Source organism: Pleuronectes platessa, chromosome 10, assembly GCF_947347685.1.
Source record: "Pleuronectes platessa chromosome 10, fPlePla1.1, whole genome shotgun sequence".
In the NCBI taxonomy this organism is placed as follows: Eukaryota; Metazoa; Chordata; class Actinopteri; order Pleuronectiformes; family Pleuronectidae; genus Pleuronectes; species Pleuronectes platessa.
In genome coordinates this window covers 2,530,604-2,554,311 of record NC_070635.1, presented here as the reverse complement: position 1 = coordinate 2,554,311, position 23,708 = coordinate 2,530,604, and the positions used below count along the sequence as shown (strand labels likewise).

At 40.1% G+C, this 23,708-nt stretch overlaps 2 protein-coding genes across 2 annotated transcripts; both read left to right on the top strand.

Annotated features, from left to right (window-relative positions):
• The first annotated feature begins 11,796 nt into the window (after positions 1 to 11,796).
• On the top strand, positions 11,797 to 18,374 carry tmem106ba (transmembrane protein 106Ba). Its single transcript, XM_053433080.1, has 8 exons — positions 11,797 to 11,959; positions 13,432 to 13,624; positions 14,524 to 14,587; positions 14,728 to 14,887; positions 15,674 to 15,814; positions 16,275 to 16,324; positions 16,421 to 16,474; positions 16,754 to 18,374. Exons 2-8 carry the CDS (start codon positions 13,444 to 13,446, stop codon positions 16,872 to 16,874), a joined length of 771 nt encoding a protein of 256 aa, XP_053289055.1. The 5' UTR covers positions 11,797 to 11,959; positions 13,432 to 13,443; the 3' UTR covers positions 16,875 to 18,374.
• On the top strand, positions 18,073 to 23,377 carry seraf (Schwann cell-specific EGF-like repeat autocrine factor). Its single transcript, XM_053433082.1, has 6 exons — positions 18,073 to 18,094; positions 21,106 to 21,285; positions 22,015 to 22,110; positions 22,348 to 22,452; positions 22,818 to 22,913; positions 23,265 to 23,377. Exons 1-6 carry the CDS (start codon positions 18,073 to 18,075, stop codon positions 23,375 to 23,377), a joined length of 612 nt encoding a protein of 203 aa, XP_053289057.1.
• Positions 23,378 to 23,708: the final 331 nt, after the last annotated feature.

Below are 23,708 nucleotides of genomic sequence, written 5' to 3'. Positions count from 1 at the left end.
AAAGGGTTTTACTTTATCCAACTGGCCACTCCCAGTTGACCTCATCAAGTGGTCACCAGCCAAAGCCAATTAGTCTTATGTCACACAGGAACATCAACCACTAGCATCACCGGCTTCCCTCGGGGGGGAAAGGGGCTTCTCTACTTTATTTAGCTTAGAGTTGATTAATTGTAGTGTTCCACTCCCACTTGACTTTCACCCTCCACTCAGCAGATCAATCGATTAATGAACCCTTTGATTAATGTGGTCAAATGTGTGTGAGAACCTTTCTGGATATTAATGCAATAACTAATTAGGAGATATTCCGATGAAACTCTTATTGGTATGCAAAGCACATTTTGCTTAAAATATAAACTATCATGTAGATCAAGTATATCATTTCTATAGGATTAGGCCTTGGATATCTATATATATATCCACACACAATTTCCCAATTCTAACGAAAAGATGAAACATAGATGTCTGATAAAACTTAAATGTAGTCAAACTTATCACCATTATTTTATGTGACATTAAATGTAGGATGTGAAAGAATATGATAAGAAGAGGAGAAAATGAGGAGAAGAAACAAACAAGATAAAAGATATTTTAGAAACATGTATTATTCATTGAATAACATGTTTGAGTCCATGGGAATATGCTATGTTCAGTGTGTGTATGTGCATGAAGGCGGGAAGAGGGGGGAGCTAAGAAAGAATATTTAGTTTAATGATTTACACTTGAAAACAAGCTGTTGTTGACCAAATGCTTTAACTTGTCCCTCTCATTTGAAAAGGTTAAAATAAAAGACTGACACAAACCCTGTAATCAATTGTATAATATTTAAAGTTGCTCATTCTGGTGCCAATAGTGCGTTTGATGTCTCGACAATCAGACTGCTTCATGTGGGTGTAAAGAATAAACCCACATCACCGGCTCTCAGGCCCACTGACAATCACAAAGCACGTCTAATCAATTCCAACAGTCACCTGCCTTCTGAAATTACAGCCTGCTGCTCTTTCCCCCTTTCACCAGTCAAATGATTTACAATACCTCGGCATCAATTTCCTTATTTTCTGCTCCTAACAAGCCGTTTGAAAAAAAGACCCGTGCGTGTGAAACTAACTTTGAGGGAATTGCAAGTTGTTTCTTTTCTTTGAGAGCTGGTGTGGAAAAAAACTGCAATTAGAAACGCGTTGAGGTAAAAGTGGTGAAAGGGTTGGAAAGTAAATGGAGACGCTGCCACACACGGAAACTTAAATCTCCTGAGGTGTTTGTTAGTGACATGTTTTGACCGGCGTCAGGCGTAAACAACCATGAGAGCAAAAAGCTTCACTTTGTGGAGATGAAGGATGACAGCTCTGACATCACATGAAACTCTGTCCCTCTCTTTAAAGAAATGAAAAATAATATGTTGGATCACGTTGTTGTTTCCACAATGTTAAAGTGAGAGAAGATGTGTTATTACCTTCACCGAGGAGGTTTTGTTTTCATCTGCATTTGTTTATATGTTCACAGCAAAAACACTATTTGACAGATTTCAATGACTTTTAGTGGAAGGATGTTATGAGTCAGAGAAAAAAACATTTAAAAAAAACTAATTCTGTGTCTTTAACATTGTGAGATTGGACACTTTTCAACATTTCCATTGATTCTTCAGTAAATTGTGTATGAATATTGATTTAGAAATTCACACGTATTATCAACTATCGATGAATCTGTGCAAATTACATGCAGATCCAAATAAAAGTCTGGATCTAGTTTACATGGGGTTTCAGGTATTTTTACCGCTGTACGGTAGGGTTTAAAATCACATAAAACAATATATTTTCTATATTAAGACAATGACAATATCTTTATGACGTTTCTGAAGTCTTTAAATTGAATCATAGGTTTAGATCAGTCAATTATTAATAAAGCTTGGTATAATATTGAACTGTGTCTTTATTCAATCCAACTTGAAATGTTGTTTTTTCAGTTGCTTTTCTTATTTAATCTCGTTTGCTTTCACACTTGGATTAAAATTTAATTTTGAAAACAAACACGGTTGTTTGGTCCTAAACAAACTCGTCCACGAATAGTCACAGCAGATATGGGTCAGGATCATTATCAGAAGCGGGCTGAAGCAGAACGAGGTCAGATAGGAGGGCTGTTTTAGTGACCACTCGGCCAAACCACTGAAAATAATAACAGGGGGGGGGGGGGGGGGGGGGGGGAATCAAACTAGCTGTCGACCCACAAACAAAATATTTGTCCCCACATTAGTCCAACATACACTTCAACTTCCTGGCTCTTGACAGGGAAGCTTCTACAGTGTGGTCAGAATCCATCTATTGAGAAATCCAGAGTGAAGCAGGTTCCGAGCGAAAGGTCAAATCAGAAATGTTTATTCTATTTGATTAAAAGTTTTTTAATCCTGACTTGTATTCGTGTTGCTGGAAACCTATTTGTGCTTCCAGGGTATTAAATAAAAAAAAGTAAAAAGTAAAAATGTTCATCTCACAGCTGAAAAAAGAAAATTGGCATTACCAGATTTTTTGGTTTATAACATTATTGGCTAAATTTGACCTAGATAGATAGTTGGGAGTTTGACATGAACCAGATGACACTCATGTCATTAGACTGACAGATTCCTCAGGGCAGAGTGTTTCAGATACAACATTTGTGATTTTACAAAGTTAAAACATGACACTGATTTCAGTTTGAGTTGAGCCAGAAGTGAAAGAAGAATATGTAGAATTATTGTTTCATAAACGTGGATTATTAAAACTTTTTCTTAAACTTTACAAAGCAGGTTTTACTTTCAACCCTGACACATGTGTGTGTGGAATTTGTTTCAAATAAACATCTGGATCTAGTGAATTTAAATGTGGCTTCATAAAGTGGACTGGAGGACGTTTGTCCTCTACTCAGTTATATCTTATTTAAAGAGCAAAAGTTATATATTAAAAACCCAATCAGCTTAAAGGAAAGAGACACATGGATTAATACAGTTCAACATTACACCTGAGATAAATCAATATTATAAAATGATATGTTCGGCTTCATGAGATCACCTAGATAACAACGGGGAGATATTATCAGAATAAACTTTCATCTGGACTTTTTTACAGCTCAGGCCTGAAAGGTTCTGACCTCTTACATGAGGAGAAAATGAGGCCATTCCATATAAATCATTAGCGCTCAACAAACATCAGTGGTTAATAATGTTATTTCAGTCAGGCTCTCACGTTACATTAAGCCCAGTGGTGAGGAGCCATCTCCAGCAGTTAAACCAGATCTTCTCCTGTTGTTGTTGTTGTTGCAGATTTCTGTAGACGGCCATTTTTCTTTCACTGCTGCCATAGCAACAAGCCATAAAAAAAAAGGAAGCCTGACCTGATGTTAATATGATTTGACAGGCAGGAATGTGTGTGTGTGCATGTGAGCGCGTGTGTGTGTCTGTGTGTGTGTGCGTGCGTGCTTTATTGAGAGTATATACTTTTCTTGTGCGTGCACGCTCTCCACCACAGTCGGCACATTTCAGTGTGAAAGTGTGTTTGTGTTTGTGCGTAAAGCTCATTAGCTCCTCAATGTGCCGTTGCTATGCCTCTTAGCTGAGTCTCAAACAAAAATGAGGGCGGAGAGATTCCCCCCCCCCACCCACACACACACACACACACACACACACACACACACACACACACACACAGCCACCAGGTTTCAATGACTGTGTGGGTGAACTCTCTTAAAAGTCACTTTCGGGGACAGACCTCATCTTTCACGTGTTTTCATTATATTAAGACATTTTCTCAAAGCACAAAATGACCTCATCACATCTGTGGTGGATTGACAGGGATGTTGATCAATAATTACCCCCCACCCACTAATGCACTCAGATTAATGAAGGCAAGCCACAAGCAAGTGGCCATTTTGGCAATGGATTCTAATACCTGCATCAAAAAATCTGTTAAAAGTGGACTTATAACATTTTGTGATCCTACACAATCATTTCAGAGCATTTAAACTGGATCTACAATTAGTTAAATGTATATTGCTGCAATATTTGACCCCAGAATTGAAATTATTTTGGCGACTTACTCCCCTCGCAGCAGAGACTCGGCGTCTGCATCCTCCAGAAGTCCATCCCTCTGCAGTTAACCACACTAACTAATCCAGGGAGTTAAATGCTGTGTTTACTGTCAGTCCAGCTCAGGCAAACATCATTTCAGTAAAAACCGAAGTTTATTTGGACAGCAGCTCACGAGGGGCTGGCGCTGCTCGTCCCAGTTAATGTCATTTTACAGGAGATTAGTTTACCAAATCTTTCAAATGGAAGTGACAAGTTCAGAGTCAGCACGGCCAACAGTCACCACACACAGGATGTAACCGGCTCTGTTAACAACCACACATCAGCTTCTTCTTGTTCACGAGCAGGGAAAGAAAAAAGATTCACACCAAACTGCTTCCACCACATCTAATTTGAACTTCAGTGGATAAATGGTGAAGAATTGAGTTTCTTCTCCAGCAGAGGCTTTTCTTAATTTCCTCGACATGATGTTATAACACGAGGTTGACAAACCAGGTGTTCTATGACTTTTACAGCCCCCGTGTCACATGTGCACCACTTCCTGAGTCCAGATAAGCCAAACATGACATAATTACCCAGCCAGCTCTGCATCCACTCTGTGTCCTTTGTTGTCCTGTTGATCCTGTTCACTGATCAAAATGCAATTTGGTAAATTAAAAGGTGAACAGGGCGGATTAGAGTGACTGCAGACTGACCAATCACATGCTATCACCAGAATAGCCTCTCAGAAAGAATAGAGCTGTTTAGTGATTGTTACCAGTGACGAGAAAACGTTCACCTGCAGCTTTTTAGGATCAGAACCTTTTACAACTTTGCCCAAAGATTCAGTTTCGATTCAAAACATCTGCTGAGACATTAACACAACTTCTGTGATGTCACTTATCACTTCAACAACAGGGAAAGATTACTGTAAAGAAAATGCTTTCAATAAGTAACTTTACCTTCTTAGTGTTCACTTACAACAACCAATAGAAAAACCCTCAGTTAATTATAAGACTTACAATTATGAATATGTGCTGAAAATGTTTCTGATGGCGATGTTGTGATTATCTTCACAGCAATGTAATTACCTCTGATTGACGGATGTTATGGAACAAGTCTTTAGCCAGTGTTTAGCTCCATGTGGTTATAACTCTGTGAAAGATGAACTTTCATAGACGCAACATATTCAATAACATGGATTAAAATGTTCGGGGCTAATTGTTGTTTTTCTCCCTGACTCCTGCTATTTGTGGCCTAGCTTAAATTCCGAGTTAACATGAAGACATCTCCTGTATCTTTCTACCTGTGGTTAGCAAAGCAACCTGTGCTCAAAAGCTACATTAATGAAATGTACTCCAGACAAACAGAAAGATAATTGACCTTGACCTGTGCAGAAACCTAATTATACCCCAGTGTGCACACCACTGAGGATAAATGAAGACAAGCAGAAATGGCTAAAGATAGAGGAATCGCATGGTGGCCTGTGCACCCCCACACTACTGCTGCCAACCCAGTATATAAAATAACTCAACATACATAAAGATTTGTTATGGTCCCTTTAGTTCAGCCGTACATCCTGACTGGAGCATTACCCAGAAGACATAAGAATATACACGCTGAATTACAGGCACACTTATTCCATCCTCCTGTTCCTTATCTACGATCTGATCCTTATTGTAAAACCCTCTGGTTTATATATGTACATACATATATTTGTGGTGTTCCAACCAGAGTGCTCTCTTTAAAATAGAGCATCGGAGCATCAGATTGGATTCCAGCAGGAGTTAATCAGAAATGCTGCATGGTGCTCAAAGATGACATGCTTTATAAGCAGGGCGGGAAATAACCATCAGCCTCCAGCCTCTAACAAAGTGCTGGCAATTTGTGACAGAGACTCGTTCGTGAATCAACCGGCCACCTTGGCAGACGCCACAAATTCTGGATTCTGAAATGCATTGTAAGTGGACTGTCGGCTCGACAACACCTCTGTGGTCACAATGGGGATTTGCTCCTGATCTATTACTCACAAACATGCAGCCAATAACAAATCTAACAAGATCTGTCTGTTCAAAGGGGGAGAGGAGGAGGATTGTTTGGTCGGAGCCAGACAGATGTGAGCATCGCTGGCGGAGCTGGACGGAGTTGAATCGTGGGTCAGCTACACAAGACAACAATTGGACGCTGTAAACTGAGCGGGCACGGCGGCGGATCTGCTTGGAATGATTTGACAGACTCCCTGCTGGGGTCTGTCCGGTCACTGTGGTGTCACAGCAGATGAGTGTTGGTCATGTGCCTGGAAGCAGAGAGTGGCTCTGCTGGATTCCTGCTGGATTGTGGCTCAAGCTCTTTTATCTGAGCTACAACGAATTTATGGATTTTTGTATTTTTCCTGTCAAGGCACCAAGAATCTCTGTCTGTATGTCTGTATGTCTGTATGTCTGTAGGTCTGTAGGTCTGAATGTCTGTAGCGGCAAGTTGTGTAGTCGATCAATCCACAAATTTACAACAAAATGTGCATTCAAGCCGACAACTAATTCTCCAGTTCTGCTGTGTCGAGCTAAATCAAACTTTTTAATAAACAGGTGAACGGCGTCTTTATTCTCCACGTCAATTAGCATCAATTAGTGCAGATCACTTTTAAGCATCAACAGTGGAACAGACTTAAAGCAGCAAATGTCTGAGTAATTGTCCCGTTCAAGAATTTACCGTGATTGTATTTTATGTCACCGGGAAAATGCGATGGGGAAAAATTAGCCGTCCAAATTCCTAAAAAACTAAAAATTTTGAAACCCTCTTATCACAAATTCCGCTCGTTTAATTCACTTAACGGCAAACGTCACTCATTTGCAAATTGCGGATTCGATTTGTTCAACATATTTACTGAAATCAGACATAATGTGCAGGCGCACGGACGATTTCTTTCATCCTTTTATCAACACTCGCTTCTTCCCTTCTGCCGCGTAAAATGTTTGATAAGTCCTGTGCAGTAATAAATCCTCCTCCTGCTGGGTCCCACCATGATGAATCCCTGTTAAATGAAGTTATATATGCTATTTTTCCCATGCTGCAGTCTATTTATGATGTCTCTGTTGGTTGTGTGTATTCCTTCTGAGAATCCTTTTCAAAATAGCAAAGATGTTGTGCTGTGTAATCCCACTTTATGATAATCACCAGGATGATGCTACGCTGGCTGTATTCTTGAAGGCAGACAAACACCCGTGATGAATGATGTTTATGTTGCCACCAGCCGAGGCAGAGTCAGACTTGTTTATTTATTTTAACATATGATTACTGTTATTACTTTTTTATGAGATCAGAAAAATCGTGTCAATTACAGTTGTACCTTTAACTGCATTTGAGCAGTTTGTACAAAGCAGACAAGTGTGTTGCAATTCCCTTAAGAGGCGGTTATTATGGGATTCAAGAGAGAGACTGATATGTGATCGCCTCTCAATGAAGATCAGTAATTTCTCATCACGTCGAATAAGCTCGGTGGTATTTGGTATTATACGTTTGATCATGTCTAATAACTCAAGTGGCCCTTTGCTGCACTGCTGTAAATTGGCGTAATGTACCATGAGAGGCTTGTCAATTAAATATAAAGTGGATTCTCTCGTGAGCCACGGGAAGAAAACAGGAATCCAAGAGCAGAAATCCAGTAAGATTAATTTCTCTTTCAAATATTACAAAATCTGAATATCCTCCACTTCACCTCTGCAATATGGAGTTTTACACATTCCCTGTGAAGCCGTGCCTCCGGTTTGAAGTGCTGACACCTGGAGTAGGCTGACGTGTCCTCTCGCCAGTCACTCCCTCTTATCGTGAACACACAGGCAGCTTCCTCACACAGCAGACTGGACCAGTGCTGCCACTTCTTTTAACCTCCCTGCTCAGACTGGAGCTGAGGTGTTTTCATGCGTCTGCCTCCTCACGATTCAAACTGAATTAGTCCTCTCTGTGTACTACAACCCATGCACTGGTGCTGTGAGTTGCACAGACAGGCGGTGGGGGGGGGGGGGGGGGGGGGGGGCAGAGTACTGCGTGAATAAGCAGGACAGGAAGCGAACCAATTTGCCCACAGGCAAGAACGAACTCTATAACAAGAACCCTGACATTGCGCATTTTCTTCTAGGGTTGGATTCTCTGGCAGGTGGAGGGATCCCATGTCTTCACTAGGACGTCTGTCTTCACTAAAGCAAATGGCAGTTTGGTTTGTTGTTAGAATGTGATGCAAACAAACTGCAAGAAACAATAACAACACACAAAGTGTTGTGGTTTTCAGGAGAGAATCAAAAACACTGCCTCGTTATGCAGATATGTGCCAAACTGTAATGGTTTCATTCTTGGCCAATGTCCCATCCTTTATGCAAAACCATTTGGTAGTGTTTGTGTAATCCTGCTGAAAAACAACACAAAAAAAACAACAACCCACAACAAAGTGGAAAGAGGTGAAAAGTCCATTCCAACAAGAATTGGAATTTCCACCAGAGCAAAGCGACAGCACAGTCGACCCTGTTTGCTTCACACATCAGGAAATGGAAACCTACGTTTTAAAAACCCGAGTGTTAAGAAAGATTATCAAAACAGGAAAACTTTCCCACAATGGCTCAGATCAGATCACAGACAACAAAGTGAAGGTCTCCTTCAGATGCTGCAACCCGAGCTCTCAACAATGGCTGGTAACTTTCCAAATTGCAGAGTAACAAATCCAGCACCACCCGCTTGGACGTAGCTCATGGTAATTTCCAGCCCAGTAAATAATTGAAGAGGAAGTGCTCCGATCCCAAACCCTTGAATCAGCGGCAGCGGATCTGCACCCTCAGTCTTTTGGAGGACACACATTCCGCTTCGCTCACTGTTCACTTAAGGAAATTCACAGTATATATATATATATATATTGGTCATAAAACATTTAGAAAACCCTGTGAGTGCACCTAATTAAAAACATATTTTCCTCCAAAGTAGCCAATCCCTATTTAAGGGGATCTTCAGGCCCACTGTTGATGTCTGTCATTTAGCGCTGGCATTGAAAACAAACCTACAGCCGATGCCAAGTAAGTCATTGTTGAAACCAACCACCGTCAAAAAGCACTTGCTATTTATTTCTGGCACATTTTTGAATGTCCCCGTCAGATGGTCGCTGCACACGGCGCCACAAGACGACTCATAAGTGAGTTTAACAATCACAGTGAAAGTATGGAGAAAAAATTCATACACAATATCCTTGTTCCTAAATATTTAAACAAGATCCAGCTGGCACTCCAAACAAACACTGATTGATATTTGCCAGTGTTTCCCTGACCCGGGTCAGTGTTCAGGCATTACAGGTTATTGCTTCGATTAGCTTTTTTCTAAGTGTACTTCTCCCTCGGCTTGCCAGGCCATGCATTATTCAGAGTGGCTGCTCTGACACACAGAGATTAAACCGACTGAAATAAATCTATTATTGCTATAATTTGATGTTGCCTTGTCGTCGAGAGGATTCTCTGGATCGGTGCTGCTGAGTGAGACAGTCACACGTGGCACCACACTGCCCCCATCTGGCTGTAGGAGAGCACATGGATATTCAAGATTCAATATTTTGATTATCAAATGCACAACAATAACATTAAGCAGTCGCTGGCAGTGAAATGCTTGAGTCACAGGCTCTCTTCTAGCAATGCTCAAGTAATTACAATGTAAAAAATAAAATAGAAATAGTATAAAATAGAATAAAATAAAATAGAATATCAAAATTTAAAATAGAAAATAAAGTATATATTAATATATATATAATAACCGCTGAAGAGAAAATAAAACAACAATTGTGCAATTTGTGCAATGGTGCAAATATGCAAATATGTCACGGTGCTAGTTTGGTGGATTTATTGCAGTTATTACTATTGTCTACCGTATTCTAACGTTTCCCAGTGCATTGGGTCTTTATCTCTTTCTGCGTCATCTACCTTGTTCGCTTCTGAACCAGGAAACCAGGTGTGAAATATGAAATATGTCTCAGACCAAGTTTTAGTCCAATCTAAGTTAGTGTTCTCTGTCCGGATCAAACTGAACTTCCGTTTGGATCGTAAGTGAAAACACGTATTTGCAAAGTTCAATCCTAGGGACAAATTTACAGTAAGTTGAGACGGCCTTAAACAACTAAATATAAAAAGCAGAAGATAAGTAGGTATGGTACCATGTGGGGGGAGGAGACCAAATATTTAATTGCAAATTTGATCTGGGGAAGTCTTCAAAAAGCAACTGAAAACGTGTTTGTTCAAAATGACCTCTCTCTGGTTTCCTACTGTTTAGTTTCCCAACTCTGTGTGTTTACCTTTATCCACTGTGCTTGTGTGAAGAACTTTGTGACTTTGCTCTGTGAAATTAGCTTTATCAAATAAATATTTACTTGGTCTACTGCTGAACAAGTGCATTCACCTTCCTGGAGTAATTTCTAACTCAAATAAAAACATATCTAAATATTTCACTGTAATATTTTACTTGAGATAAGATATTAAGGTGAGAAAAATACCCTTGTCCCCAAACATTGGTTGAAAGTAGTGAGAGAAAAACAAGAAACTATCCATACAAAATGTTAACTGTTCTGTTTATAAACCAGTGGTCTGGGATGGTTTCCACAGAGGAGCGTCTGTTTTGACCAGTGTAATCTAATAACATGGCAAATTCTTGCTGATTAATGGTGACATGGCAGCGGTTGTGGGAAAACTTGGACACAGCAGGAACCTCTCTGACATCTGTCTGTCTGTCAGCTGAGGAGAGTTTTCCAGGAACTGCCGCCAACACACATCATGAATGTCGTCTGGATCCCAGTAAGTGGGACAGTGTTTCCCAGCTCTGTCAATTTGCACTGAGGAGAAGAACTAATACTGTTTTTATTGTATATTCAATATTTAGTATACAGTTATAAATGTATTTTCTTATTTATGATGCTGTCTTGACGCCAGTGGCCTTAAAATTTAATATTTCAATTTGTTGACTACTTGAAGTGAGACCACCTAAGTTGTATGGCTTTTAAGTAAATATATGATGTTGTTACTTTACGTGTATTTATATTTATTATACATCGAAGTGACATTTTGAGCATAGAAATATTACTTGAAATAGAGTTTATTACTACAGTAAATCTGACAACTCGTTAATGTTATACTCTAAGACATGTGGCACCCTAACAAGTACTTCAACTTCACCTTTACTCTTGATACTTCAGTAAGAAAGTGTATTTATGTGATTGTACTTATTGCCCTAGTGAATTCTTTAATTACGAACTATCACTTGTAATGAAGAAATTTGACTTGAGTAAATAAAGGCACATTTCTAACATTATTCACTGAAAGAGTTGACTCGGGTTAACAAGTACTTTTATATTTGATAAATTAAGTGTATTTATCTGGTTGTACTTTCACTGATTTTGAGGACAGGACTTGTAATTGTATTTTTTTTACGATAGGTACTAAAAGAAGGGACTCTGCCTAACAGGTACTTTTACCTTACTTTAGTTAAGCATTTTTTATCTGATTGCACTTTTCACAAGAGTAAAGTTTAGAATTTTGCAGCTTTAGTAGTATTTTTTACTCAAGTAAATGTATTTCTACAGCATTGAATCAGGAGGGTACATGTTGTGCTCAGTGTGATGTCATACCACTTTGCTACTTTGAACACCAGTGTGTTGCTGTAACATTACACAGTGTGTGTGTGTGTGTGTCTGCAGACTGTGTTGTAACATTATACAGTGTGTGTGTGTCAGTGTGAGTATCAGTGTGTGTGTGTTTGTGTCAGTGATGTTGAGCTGGAGTCTGGACACCACCGACCTCAGCTCGTCCAATGAGCAGCGGAGGGGGCGGCGGCTTCAGTCCTCACGGGAGAAAGAACCATAACAAAGCGGCGGCGACGACCCGAATGGAAACAGAGACGAACTGAAGGATAAAACAGGTGAGATGTTAAATAAAGATAAAGACGAACGAGATGAACAGCTGTTTGTTGCTTCACGCGCTGCAGACCGATCTGATCTGCGAACAGCCTCCGATGATTCAGGCGAAATACAGATTAAAAATGCCGGATTAACCCTGGAAACAGATTTGGAGGATAATAGAATAATAGAATAAACAAATGCATCGTTCGTAGGTGGTCAGGGAGGCAGAGAGCGGGGTGTTGTGTTCGTGTTCCCCCGGCCGGGACGTCGTGTTCCCGGCGGAGGCTCAGCAGCAGCATGGCGGTCTGAGCTGCTGTTATCCGTGTTGTGTTCACGGACACGACACAGACACAGATCCGGCTCCTGCTCCGTCTGTGCTTTCACAGACACTCTCTGTATTACCTGTGTGTTCGTCTGTTCTCACTGTGTAGTGTTAGCTGTTAGCATCAGCTGCTGCAGGGGCCTAACACCCAGTACCACCACTACCACCACTACCACCACCAGGGATTCAGAATAATCCATCACCACTGCAAGTCCTGCAGATCCTATTACACCACAAGTGCCTGAGTATCATCAGTAATAAGCAGTTACAGTATTTGAAATGATTCATTATTGCATCTGAAAAGTGAGGGTCACTGTAGTAGAAATACACCAAAACTCAATAATCAGCGATCTGTAATTTATAGGTCAAAGTATTGTGTTCATGAGAAGTTTTTACAGGGTTAAGAAATACATATTTCCCATAGAAATGTAGTCGAGTAAAGTACAAGTACCTCAAGATTGTAGATCAGTATTTGAGTACAAATAAATTAAGGTTTAATAAATAATAAAACAATTATTCCATTAAGATGAACTTCCTGTTGATTGTCTGATCAGAGAATCATTGCAGCGCTACATACATTCAAATATACTTCAAACTAAACTCAAAGTAGTAATTTCAGAATAGTCAATATTACTACATAATGATTACTAATATATCAATGTGTACCTCACTCTTATTTTGCATATACATTGGTTAGCTTGTGAATCTATGAGACAGTATTATAGAACGTTTGTGTGTTTTCTTATTGGTATTTATTATATACATTTTATTTATATTGACGAATATTATGGTGATAGAAGAGATGTGATAATCATTTCACCATATTCACTTTGAATGTCTATCAGTTTAACTATAAAACATGCATTTGAAGGATACTACACAAGTACAAGGAGAAATTAAGCACCAGTTGAATTCTATCATCTATTCCTCAGCCCACTTACAAGATCAATAGAGTTATGACAGAATTATTGAGGAGGTATAACAGGGGATGTTTTCAGGTCTTGCAAAGTGCAGCACACAGTTGATTAGTTTCCTGGAATCTGTCCAGGTCCAGTTTTACGTTCAGATGGCTGCGTGGCATGTGATTGGTCAGCACGTCCTGCTGCACCTCTGCACCCGCTCCTCTCTCTCTTCCTCTCTACTCACGCCATCTTTTCGTGTTGTGCACAGACATTTGCAGCAATGGGCAAGTCCCAGTCACACTTGGCCAAACAAAAGGGCGAGAGTCAGGACGCGCTGACGAATGCCGGCGAGGAGGAGGACGGCAAAAATGGAGACGTGTCTCAGTTCCCCTACGTGGAGTTCACCGGGCGGGACAGCGTGACCTGCCCCACGTGTCAGGGCACCGGCCGAATCCCACGAGGTAAAACCTTCTAGATGTGAGCAGTTCACGTCTGATCTAGTTTATCACAAGCAAAAAAACGTTCTGACTAACAATCAAACAACAAATCTCTTCCCTGAAGCTTCTTATCTTTACTTTCTCTCTTACTGCTGTAACGTGGCAAACCTCCTCCCTGCTGTGGGATAAGAAGCCGTCTTATCTTTCAACCATTATCAGTTTTAAGAATATATGAAGAGCTGTGCGCTTTAAACCCCTGATTCATTCTAAAAGAGTCCGTGACATGAGGATAGAAAACTACAAGTCCCATGTGTATACGTACAAAACCAGTGTCAGAGTGTGATTCTTTATAATAAAGGTATTTAAAGAGGCAAAAGATCTCATGTGATAAGTGTTAGCAAGTTAAAGTTTCATTTGTACAAGTGTAGAAGCCTTGAACAGTTGTTTAATGCAGCAAAACAGCTAAACTTTTCCATTCAATTCACCATTTATCTCTGAGGACGAGTGGAAGTTGCTACAACTTTGTGTATTTAAATGTGATCATATGTCTGACTCACTTATTGTCAGAAGAAATCAAAATGTCAGTGCATGTATTTCCCATTATAGCATATTACTACAAATATCTAGATCTTCCTACCTTAATTTCGACAAAACTATACACAAATCAAACAGAAAACCCATCATAATAACGAGCAAAAAGAAAAAGAGGTGTTTTCCATACTTTAAAGATAAAGTAACGACTTATTTAAATATTAAACCTCCATTCTCCTTCATCGCGAGTCTTCAACTTTTTTTGTGTGTTACAATTCATCAATCCCAGGATCTTATTCATCAATGCACAGAGTAGTTAAGAATAAACCATTGATAAAAATGATCTCCGATACTAAAGTGACAGCTTCTTCTTTTTTGAAACAACTCCACAGGTCAAGAGAATCAGCTGGTGGCTCTGATTCCGTACAGCGACCAGAGGCTCCGGCCAAGCAGGACGTAAGTCAGCACTCACTGTCCCTTTCCACAGATGTACCGTGTGAGCCGTCTGTGTGATGAAACTGCGTGAGCACACAGTAGCGTGTCAGAACTTGAGGTCATCAGCTGGTTTCAGGTTCTGTTTCCTCTCTGTCCCGTAGAAAACGCTATGTCACAATATCCGTGGCTCTCTGCCTGCTGCTGTCAGGTCTGGCTGTTTTCTTCCTCTTCCCTCGCTCCATTGATGTTTCCTACGTGGGGGTGAAGTCTGCCTACGTCTCCTATGACCAGGACAAGCGGATCGTCTATCTCAACATTACAGTAAGATTGTGTAGTTTTACAACACAATGCAGCATTTCATTGGGATCGCAATATACTAATCTCAGGGCTCGAGACTGATGGTGTCCCACGTCCTGGAGAGAATTTGTATTTATTTAAAACCCTTTATTGGTCGCTTAGCAAATGACCAGCTAACCCAAACGCTAACCACTGACTACAACCATGTGCAGGTGCATAACAAGTCACAGCTTCCTGACGGGTCCTTGCATATATGTTTAACTGGTTAAACAAAACCATATCTGTAAATAAAGACGGGCAACGCATGTCCATTTCCTCCCAATGTACAAAAATGAGGCCAAAACATCTAGGACATGGGCGCGGCCATTTTGTGCTTCTGATGTAATTCAGAACCTGTGGTGTGGAGTAGTGGTCGTGGTGTAAAGGTGTTGGGGTCCTGCTGAAACATGTGCTCAACCGATGGCGAGTCAATTTCAGCCGTCATGAATTTTTCACCCTGTTTTTACGTGATCAAATTATTTAAAAGCTTAAAGTTTCCCTCATGGATTCATGGAGAGATTATACAGAGTGAAAGTTGTACTTAGATTCACTTAATGACCATAAACATGACTGAAGATGAATAATTATGTTGCTCCTTGTCTTCTACATATATATTGTGTATTTAAGCCACTGTTTGAAGACCAGGTCATCAAATTAAGTCAAAACGTGATAATAATGTCAGTGTTGTGTCTATAGCTTGTTTCTGCTTCACACGTTCATCCTCCTATTCTACTGCCAGAGTCTAAAACCCCAATTTCCCTCTTTACACAGAACACTCTGAACATCACCAATAACAACTACTACGCCATCTCTGTGACCAACATCACGGCACAAGTGCAGTTCTCCAAGACGGTGATCGGCAAGGCCAAGTTCAGCAACAGCACGTTGATCATTCCACTGGATGAACAGCAGGTGGGTTGAAACACTTCTTACTACACACACACAAACACTAACACAAACACACACATACACATACATAGAAGACAGATTATTTCTGTCTCAGTTTCATGGAACCGAAGGAAGTAAAAGTCTGATCCACTGAACGTATGACTGCATCTTGTGAAACCCACACAGCAGCAAGTTGTTACACAAAACCAAGAAAACCTCGTCCCACTCAACTCAGATTGTAAATTAATATGACATTTCTATAAAATCCAGACTTCAAACAGATGTTTTATGGATCATTAAAGCCTCCATCTCCTAAAGACTAGTCAAGTTACAAATCTTGTTACCATCTCTCATTACAGCCAATTGATTTAACAGAATTCAACAAAAACCAAAAACTGAGTTCGAGTTTTGTGATATTTTGATTAAATGATTAATATGTTGGTATTTTTCTTATTCAAATTCTTAATAAATTATCTTCTTGCAGATCGACTACACAGTCCCCACCACCATTGCTGATGAGATGAGTTATATGTTGTAAGTATTTTACCTAAAAGTCCTTAATAATTTACTTTTGACACTTTTCACGATTTGAATGATAATCATTTTTCATCTTAATCTCTGCTCTTACAGTGACTACTGCACTATGCCAACCATTAAAGTGCACAACATAGTGGTCATGATGCAGTAAGTATGAAGTTTTAAATTAGTTATTAGGTTTTGTGAGTGAGGTGGTCTTTGCTGACTCACACCACATCTTCCCACCAAGTCTCCTGGTAGTTTTTTGTGTAATCTTGCTAACAAACACACAAATACACAAACAGACAGTGGTGAAAATACCACATAACCTCCAAATCATAAACCAAGAGTTACACCGACTAAAGAGACAATCTTCCTCAACGACTCAGCACATCTCCCTCTGTTGTTCTTCTTTTCACTAGTTTGACTGTGTGGTTGATTTTTCAGGGTGACAGTGACGACCACGTATTTCGGCCACGCGGAGCAGGTCTCCCAGGAGATGTACCAGTATGTGGACTGCGGTGGGAACACCACCTCCTTGCACGGGCATGTGCAGGTCTACCAGTAAGGGCCAGCGAGAGAGACCCCCGGTGTCACACACTGCTGTAGCTCAGCTCCTCGGAGAGATAGACTGGGACGACTTCCATGTAGGAGATTCTTGCACAGTGTCAATGGATTACAGGACAGCATCATATCATTTCTTAAATTTGTCCCAGTGGCTCATCCATTTTTAAATTCCCAACCACTTCTTGTTTTCCCCATCCGCACGTCAGATATGATGTTGAGAGGAGGTATTGTGTGTTAATTTTCCAACCGGCTGCAGAGGCCAGAGTTGTTCAGGATTCACCTGGAGGGTTGTCCTCATCTTCCACCCTGGTGCTCGCACCGTGGAGCGATGTAATTTAATATTCACACCAGTGGAGGGAATTCCAGTGGTTTCAGATCTGATTGCACTTTAGACCCATTCCTTATCTACGGAGAATAATAAGAATGTTGAATGAATGCGACAGGAATGCTGTGATTGTTTTTTTCGCCCACCTTATATTCTCAACCCCCTTTTGATAAAGAATACAATAACTACGATGTGAGAGGGACTCAACTTTTTTTTGGGGGGGGGGGGGCACAGTGTAGAACCACTTTTTTCGGCCCTCTTTTCATTCCTTCCTGCTGCAGTTTTATCTCTTTTCTTTGCAGTACAATTAAATTCTTGGTATTGTAATAGTGCAATATGTATGAGGTGTCGTCTTTATCATTAGTTTTTCCTTTATTTTCAGCTTGTGTACATGTCTAACATGCAGTACCGCTACTACTAACAGTAATAGCTGTTATTTTTATTTTTAAGAGGGTAATTTAAAAGCAAATATGACAACTGTGATGGCTGACATCAGCACATTTACATTCAAGTAAAAAAAACTGTTTATTTTTAAAAGGGAGGATATTTTCAATCTCATAGGAAATGTGGGAGCTTGACAGTGGATGAATAAATAGAGGAATGTGTAAATATGAAATATGTGCTTTCCTTCTGGTTTGCTTTAAAAAAAAAAAAAATGCCAGAGCTGTGTTCGGTCTTGTAATAACTTTTATCCATTAACACGTTTTAATTTGGTTTTCATTGCTGTATTAATCCAATCTGAATCTCTTATATGATCGTATTTTGGGTTGAGTGCTGGTTTTTAATTCATGGCTTCTTTCTGTCACTTTTATAATGTGGTGTTATTTGGCTTGGCTGATGATTTAAATGATTTAATGACTTCTACTGACAGAAGATGTCTGTAGCTCTGTTACGCTGAACACATCTATTGCACCTCTGTCTGTGCTGGGAGAGGGATCCCTCACATGTGGTTCCTTCCATCAAAGTTGCTTGTCTGAATTATCACACTGGTTATACTGGAAGTTAATATGATTTCTAGTCAGCGTTAGAAAACTGTAACCGTAGCTTCCCACTCTGCCTGATGTTTCATAACAGACGCTGTAGATGTTAAAAACGTATTGTTTCTGCTTAACATCACCTCAATGTTTTTCTTCTTCTTAATGCATGAAGCTGAAAATAAAATCATGATCCACTGTCGGTCTTCTCAGTTTCTTGTGTGTGCTTGTAATATTCTCTGTACACATTGGGTGGCGCCGAGTGCTCTACTAAATTACAATATCATTCACTTCCTGCTGAAGAGCTGAAAACTGAGAGTTCAAAGTCATTTCACTGTTGATTAAATATATAATTACTTGCATATCTGTCAGATAATTACAATAATTATAAATAAACAATTTAATCCATAGTTATGAGCTCACTTTTTTACATAAAATCTAGAATTTAAAAGCAACTACAGTTGTGTAATGGTCATGATATTAAAAAGCAGAATCTGAAATGCAGTACAGTAAAGTAATAACTACCAATTAGTCCAAATATCTGAAAATACTACTTCAGTAACTGTATTTAATTACTTTCCACCAATACCAGACGGTGATAGAGGACCAATTATCAGAGGGACACACAAAGACATTAACCAGATAATCTCAGATAACCTGCTCTGGACTAAATTGTTGAATAAATAGACACAACACCAACTGACAAACAACAACCACTGACTCACCACTAGAGGGCAAAACATTCCTCTAACTCCAGTGCATTAGCATCAAGAAACCATTCATATTATCTAGTGATGTAATCCAGTAAATATCCACACACCGATGAGCCAAATCTGATTTGTTTATACTTTTCATCTGATTATATTAAAAACCAGTTAGACCTTTATTTTCATAGCTTCTAAAAGACACATCACAACATGTTGTTCCCAATTCTATATTTTACATATATATATATATATATATATATATTTTATGCCTTGCTCGGGCTAAAAGCACACAACGTTTCCTCTGTGATCACATCTGCTGGACTCATTAAAGCTCCAGTTCACTTCCTCTCTAAAGATCCAGGTCAGTGGTTTGGACCGGAGAAAGAAAAATACACACAAATACAAAAAACCACCACATACACAACCACTGAGCAAACATCTCTGTCCGTATCTGGAGGAAGGTATTTTACTCTCTGTATTTCAAGTTCCACACGATGCAGATTATTTAGATGAAGATTGTACTGTATGACACAAAACATTTGTAATTAACATTCACAAATATTTTACACTGATTCCATCAAATCTATATTTTTGCACTTTTTTTTGTTTATAAATCTGACAGTTTTCTGTTTCCCTGCTTCCCTGCCTGGTCATTTGTTTTGGATCTACACTGAGAAGTCACAGAGTCGGTCTATCTCTGTCCAAGCTGCCTGGAAAGTGAGTTTAAAGCTTCGTCTCTCGGCCAAGACTGGACACAACAAACCAGTTCATCCCTCTGCTTGTTTGAGTGCTGCACTCAATCCAACAGATTGAACTGATTTAGTTATCCCGGCCTCTGAAGCTGCTTCTCTGAAGCATTGGCTCACGAAGAAAGAGCCGTAGAAGTGATTTGAAGTCTTGCCTAATGGAAGTTAGAAGTTAGATGATGCTGATTGGATGAACTTGTCTTTATACATGATGGTATATTAGTAAGTCTGGAAAAATGACAAAAGTTGGATTGTTTTTGGAGCACAATAACACTGACTCGTATGGAAAACCACTTTGCTTCCAGCCCCTGGGTTTAACTGGAGAGAGGCTCTGGGAGAAGACAGCCACATCCGCTGCTGGTCGGGTTGTGTTGTTTCCATTAAAGCAGAACTTCCCCTCACCCCACAGTTCATATAGGCCCGGCACCTCCTAGAACCATGTAAAAGGAAATGGCTTTTCCACATGTGTGCTATATGAACACATGTCCTAAACCACTTACTGAATAGAATACACTGCCACATTATGCTTAATGCTGCTCGCTATGGATAAATAAAAGTGATTTCCAGGAACTCATCTCAACACCTATCAAACAAAAACCAGAATAATCTGCAGAATTACATAAACAAAAATATTCTCAAAGATTCTATATTAAAATCTTTTGAAACTTGACATGAAGACAGTGAACAAAAGTGAGATGAAATATCTGTCAACTAACAATAATATAATAATATTTAATATGAGCAGGTTATGAGTACTACAATGAAAAAGTAGCCAACTTTGCCTTTGATAAAAAAAACATACATATAAATATATATAATTTATTTATACTTTATTTATACTCAAATTAATACGTAAGATCTTGAATAGTTTGCAAAAGGCCGTTTTGCTAAGTTTTTACTGTTTTAGCCAAAGCTAAGTTTATTATAAATAAACTTGAACAGCAGCTTCCTCATGTGTTTAAATCACTATCGTAAGTTTATTATTTAAACTTTATTAGACTTTCTTTGTACCAGTGGCCTGTCACAGTCACATTCTTAATAAAACACTGAATTAAGAGAACAGATGTAGCTAGCTAACAGTTAGCTTAGCTGCTAAAGCTAGCGTTAGCACTTAATTAGCACGTACAACTTGTGTTTTTAATAACCTGTGATAAATGTTTGAGAACAGGAGGCCATGTTTACACCTCCCTCCACTTCCTCCACCTCCTCCTGCATCACCTCCTCCACCTCCACCACCACAGGACACTGTTCCCGCCCCGCCTCACCGGTGGCTCCCCCCGGCTCTGACCTGCCGGTGTCGCCCTTTCCCCGCCTGAAGCAGCCGGGGGCGACGTGGAGAAGTCTCGGTCCTTTCTCCTCCACCTCCCTCCTCTCGCCTTCTGTCTCTCCCTGTCTCTCCCTCCTCTCTCTTCCTCTTCCTCTCTCCCCGGCTCGGACACCTCCATCATGGGCTCGGTGGGTCTCGGCGGGCCGCTCCTCCTCCTCCTGGCCCTGGCCGGTGCGTGCTCCGCGGGCTCGGACGCTCCGCGGGGAGTCGCGCTCGGCTTCGTGTTCGACCCCAAAGCGACGTGCGAGCCTCCGTGCGAACACGCCGGGGTCTGCATCCGCAAAAACACGTGCTTCTGCTCCAGAGGGTACGAGGGGGAGACCTGCCAGTTCGGTGAGGATTCACAACTAATACATATATTTATAATTTATTATATTTAAAAACATAATTCTAAATGTGACCCCTGTGCTGTTAGAATACTGTGATATAGTGTAAATATGGTTTTATTCTGGAGGTATAACTGTTTTACTTTGTTAGTCATGAGAATGTATATTTAACAGAAGTACAGAAAACAACTTTTCTCTTTAATATTGAGTTTATATTCCATCTATTGTAGACTAACTTTATTTTTAGACTGTAAATCTTGAGAATGCATGAACCAGGTCATCAAAAATACTTTAATCCTTATTATTCCTTAATTGATTTGTTTAGGAAAAGGTGACAACTACAGGTGGATTGTTTGACTTATTTATTGTCCAAAATCCAAATATGTCCAGTTTATTATCACATAAGAAGCAGCAAATTATTTTATTTGAGAAGCTGGATGCAGCAAATGTTGTTTTTTTTGCTTGAAAATGACAAAATGAAAGAATTGATTATCAATACAGTGTTTAATACATTTTAATAGGTGACTAATCCCTGCAGCTTCCTGTATCCTGTTTTAATGCAACATAAATCAGTTTACTGCTAAATTACTTCATGCAGGTCAAACGTGGCTTTAACTTGATGTGAAAATAATAATTAAAAGACATAAAAAGACTGTTGAGCACATTACTTGTGTTTGTGCTCCCCCAGACTATAACCAGCAGTGTAAATATCCCATGTGTTCTTGTGTGACTGCAGCCAACTGTTATCCCAAATGTAAGAACGGGGGGGACTGTCTTCGCCCTGGAAAATGCAGATGTCCCCCAGGATTCGGAGGAAAATACTGTCACAAAGGTACAAAGGTTTATGAGTGAATGAAACGATTCAGTCTCAATCCATCATGAATTAACTTGAAAGTATTTCTGTCTTCCTTGTGACACTTCCTTGCTTCATTTCAGGACTCGCAAGTCAAACAAGTACCAATTTCTAATCAAAGGATTGTAAAATATGAAGTGAATCCTGCTTAAAGACACTTGAGTCTATTATCGACCTCCCTGCTGACGGGTGGGATCCGTGTTTGTCTTTGTGCAGTGACGTGTGATGGAGGATGCTGGAACGGAGGGGAGTGCACCGCCGTCAACGGAGTGGCCAAGTGCATCTGCCCCTCGAGCTGGAGCGGCTCCAAATGCCAAGAGGGTCTGTTTATATCCGTATCTAATTCCCCCGTTAACACCGAGGGTCAAAGTGTCTGAATGGAGCCTGTGTCTCAGCTGCAGCTCCTCGTCAGAAGGAGCCCACTCACACATTTCCAATCTATCTGTGGTAACGGTTATTAATGGCATTTTATAGCTTATTCATGAGGATCAAGACGTTCTTGGCAGCAAATACAGCATCTAGATGGAAGCAGAACCTTCACCGAACACAATTCTACCTCTGCCATGTCCTGACTCCATATTACACAGCGTTTTAATGAGGTTCCAGTGTTCGTCTTCATCGGTATCAGACTCAAACGTGGTTCCTGACATGCTGAGAATGTCTCTTGTCGTTTCCTTCCCCTGCAGCAAGTTGTCCTCAAGGCTGCAGGAACGGGGGAATCTGTGTGGCCCCAGGAATCTGCAGCTGTCCGGAGGGATGGCTGGGCGGTGCCTGCCACACTGGTGAGTTCAAACTGGTCCCACACATCCATGAGCTATTTTCTATAACTTCCTCCTCGCCACCTGTTCAACCTCTTTTCCGTTTGTTCATACATGCCTCAGATCCACATACGTCTCTAACTGACTGAGAGGAATAATACTTATTACTGAAGAGACAAAATATAAATTCTAATATGTTTATTTAGGGAAGTTTGAGTCAGAGATTTCCAGATGTGACCGAAGCGAGACATGGAAACACGTCTCGACTCGGGGGCCAGTTTCTGGATTTGCGATGTCAGGATTTACATCACTTGTAAACTTCTCAGGGTTTTACAAGTGATTTACACCTTTTGTTTTTTCCCCTCTTGTTTGTAGCCGTGTGCACGAAGCCCTGCCTGAACGGAGGGAAGTGCATTTCTCCTGAAAAGTGCCGCTGTCGCCCGCCGTACTCTGGCCCTCGCTGCGAGGAGAGGAAGAAGTCACACTAGTGGGACTTGGCCGGGGGTCGAAGGTTAACAGGGCCCAATCAGGGACTCTGTGGTTTAAGCTGCACAATTGTAGTTTTTACATTTCCTTTTAAACCGTGTGATATGTAATTTTTTACACCAAGTCAGTGTTTTGTTCTTGTTTGTGCAAACATGTTATTTACTTTACTGTGCTTTGTGTCATTAAACTAATAAAATAGTTAATCGCATGAATCATTGAAGCTCATTAAAAAAAACAAAAACAACTAAAGCATAGAAATAGATCAATTTCTTTATTTTGTCAAATGAGACTTGTACCGAAGTGTAACCTGTTGCTGGTAAAACATTTTTTTAA

What these genes read in the sequence shown, in the direction of transcription:
- tmem106ba (XM_053433080.1), top strand. Translation starts at nt 13,444, where the DNA reads ATGGGCAAGTCCCAGTCACACTTGGCCAAACAAAAGGGCGAGAGTCAG. An exon ending in CACCGGCCGAATCCCACGAG is followed by an intron (nt 13,625 to 14,523) that starts GTAAAACCTTCT and finishes ACAACTCCACAG; the next exon opens with GTCAAGAGAATCAGCTGGTG. An exon ending in GATGAGATGAGTTATATGTT is followed by an intron (nt 16,325 to 16,420) that starts GTAAGTATTTTA and finishes CTGCTCTTACAG; the next exon opens with TGACTACTGCACTATGCCAA.
- seraf (XM_053433082.1), top strand. Translation starts at nt 18,073, where the DNA reads ATGTCTGTAGCTCTGTTACGCT. An exon ending in GGGGGAGACCTGCCAGTTCG is followed by an intron (nt 21,286 to 22,014) that starts GTGAGGATTCAC and finishes GTGTGACTGCAG; the next exon opens with CCAACTGTTATCCCAAATGT. An exon ending in CGGCTCCAAATGCCAAGAGG is followed by an intron (nt 22,453 to 22,817) that starts GTCTGTTTATAT and finishes CTTCCCCTGCAG; the next exon opens with CAAGTTGTCCTCAAGGCTGC.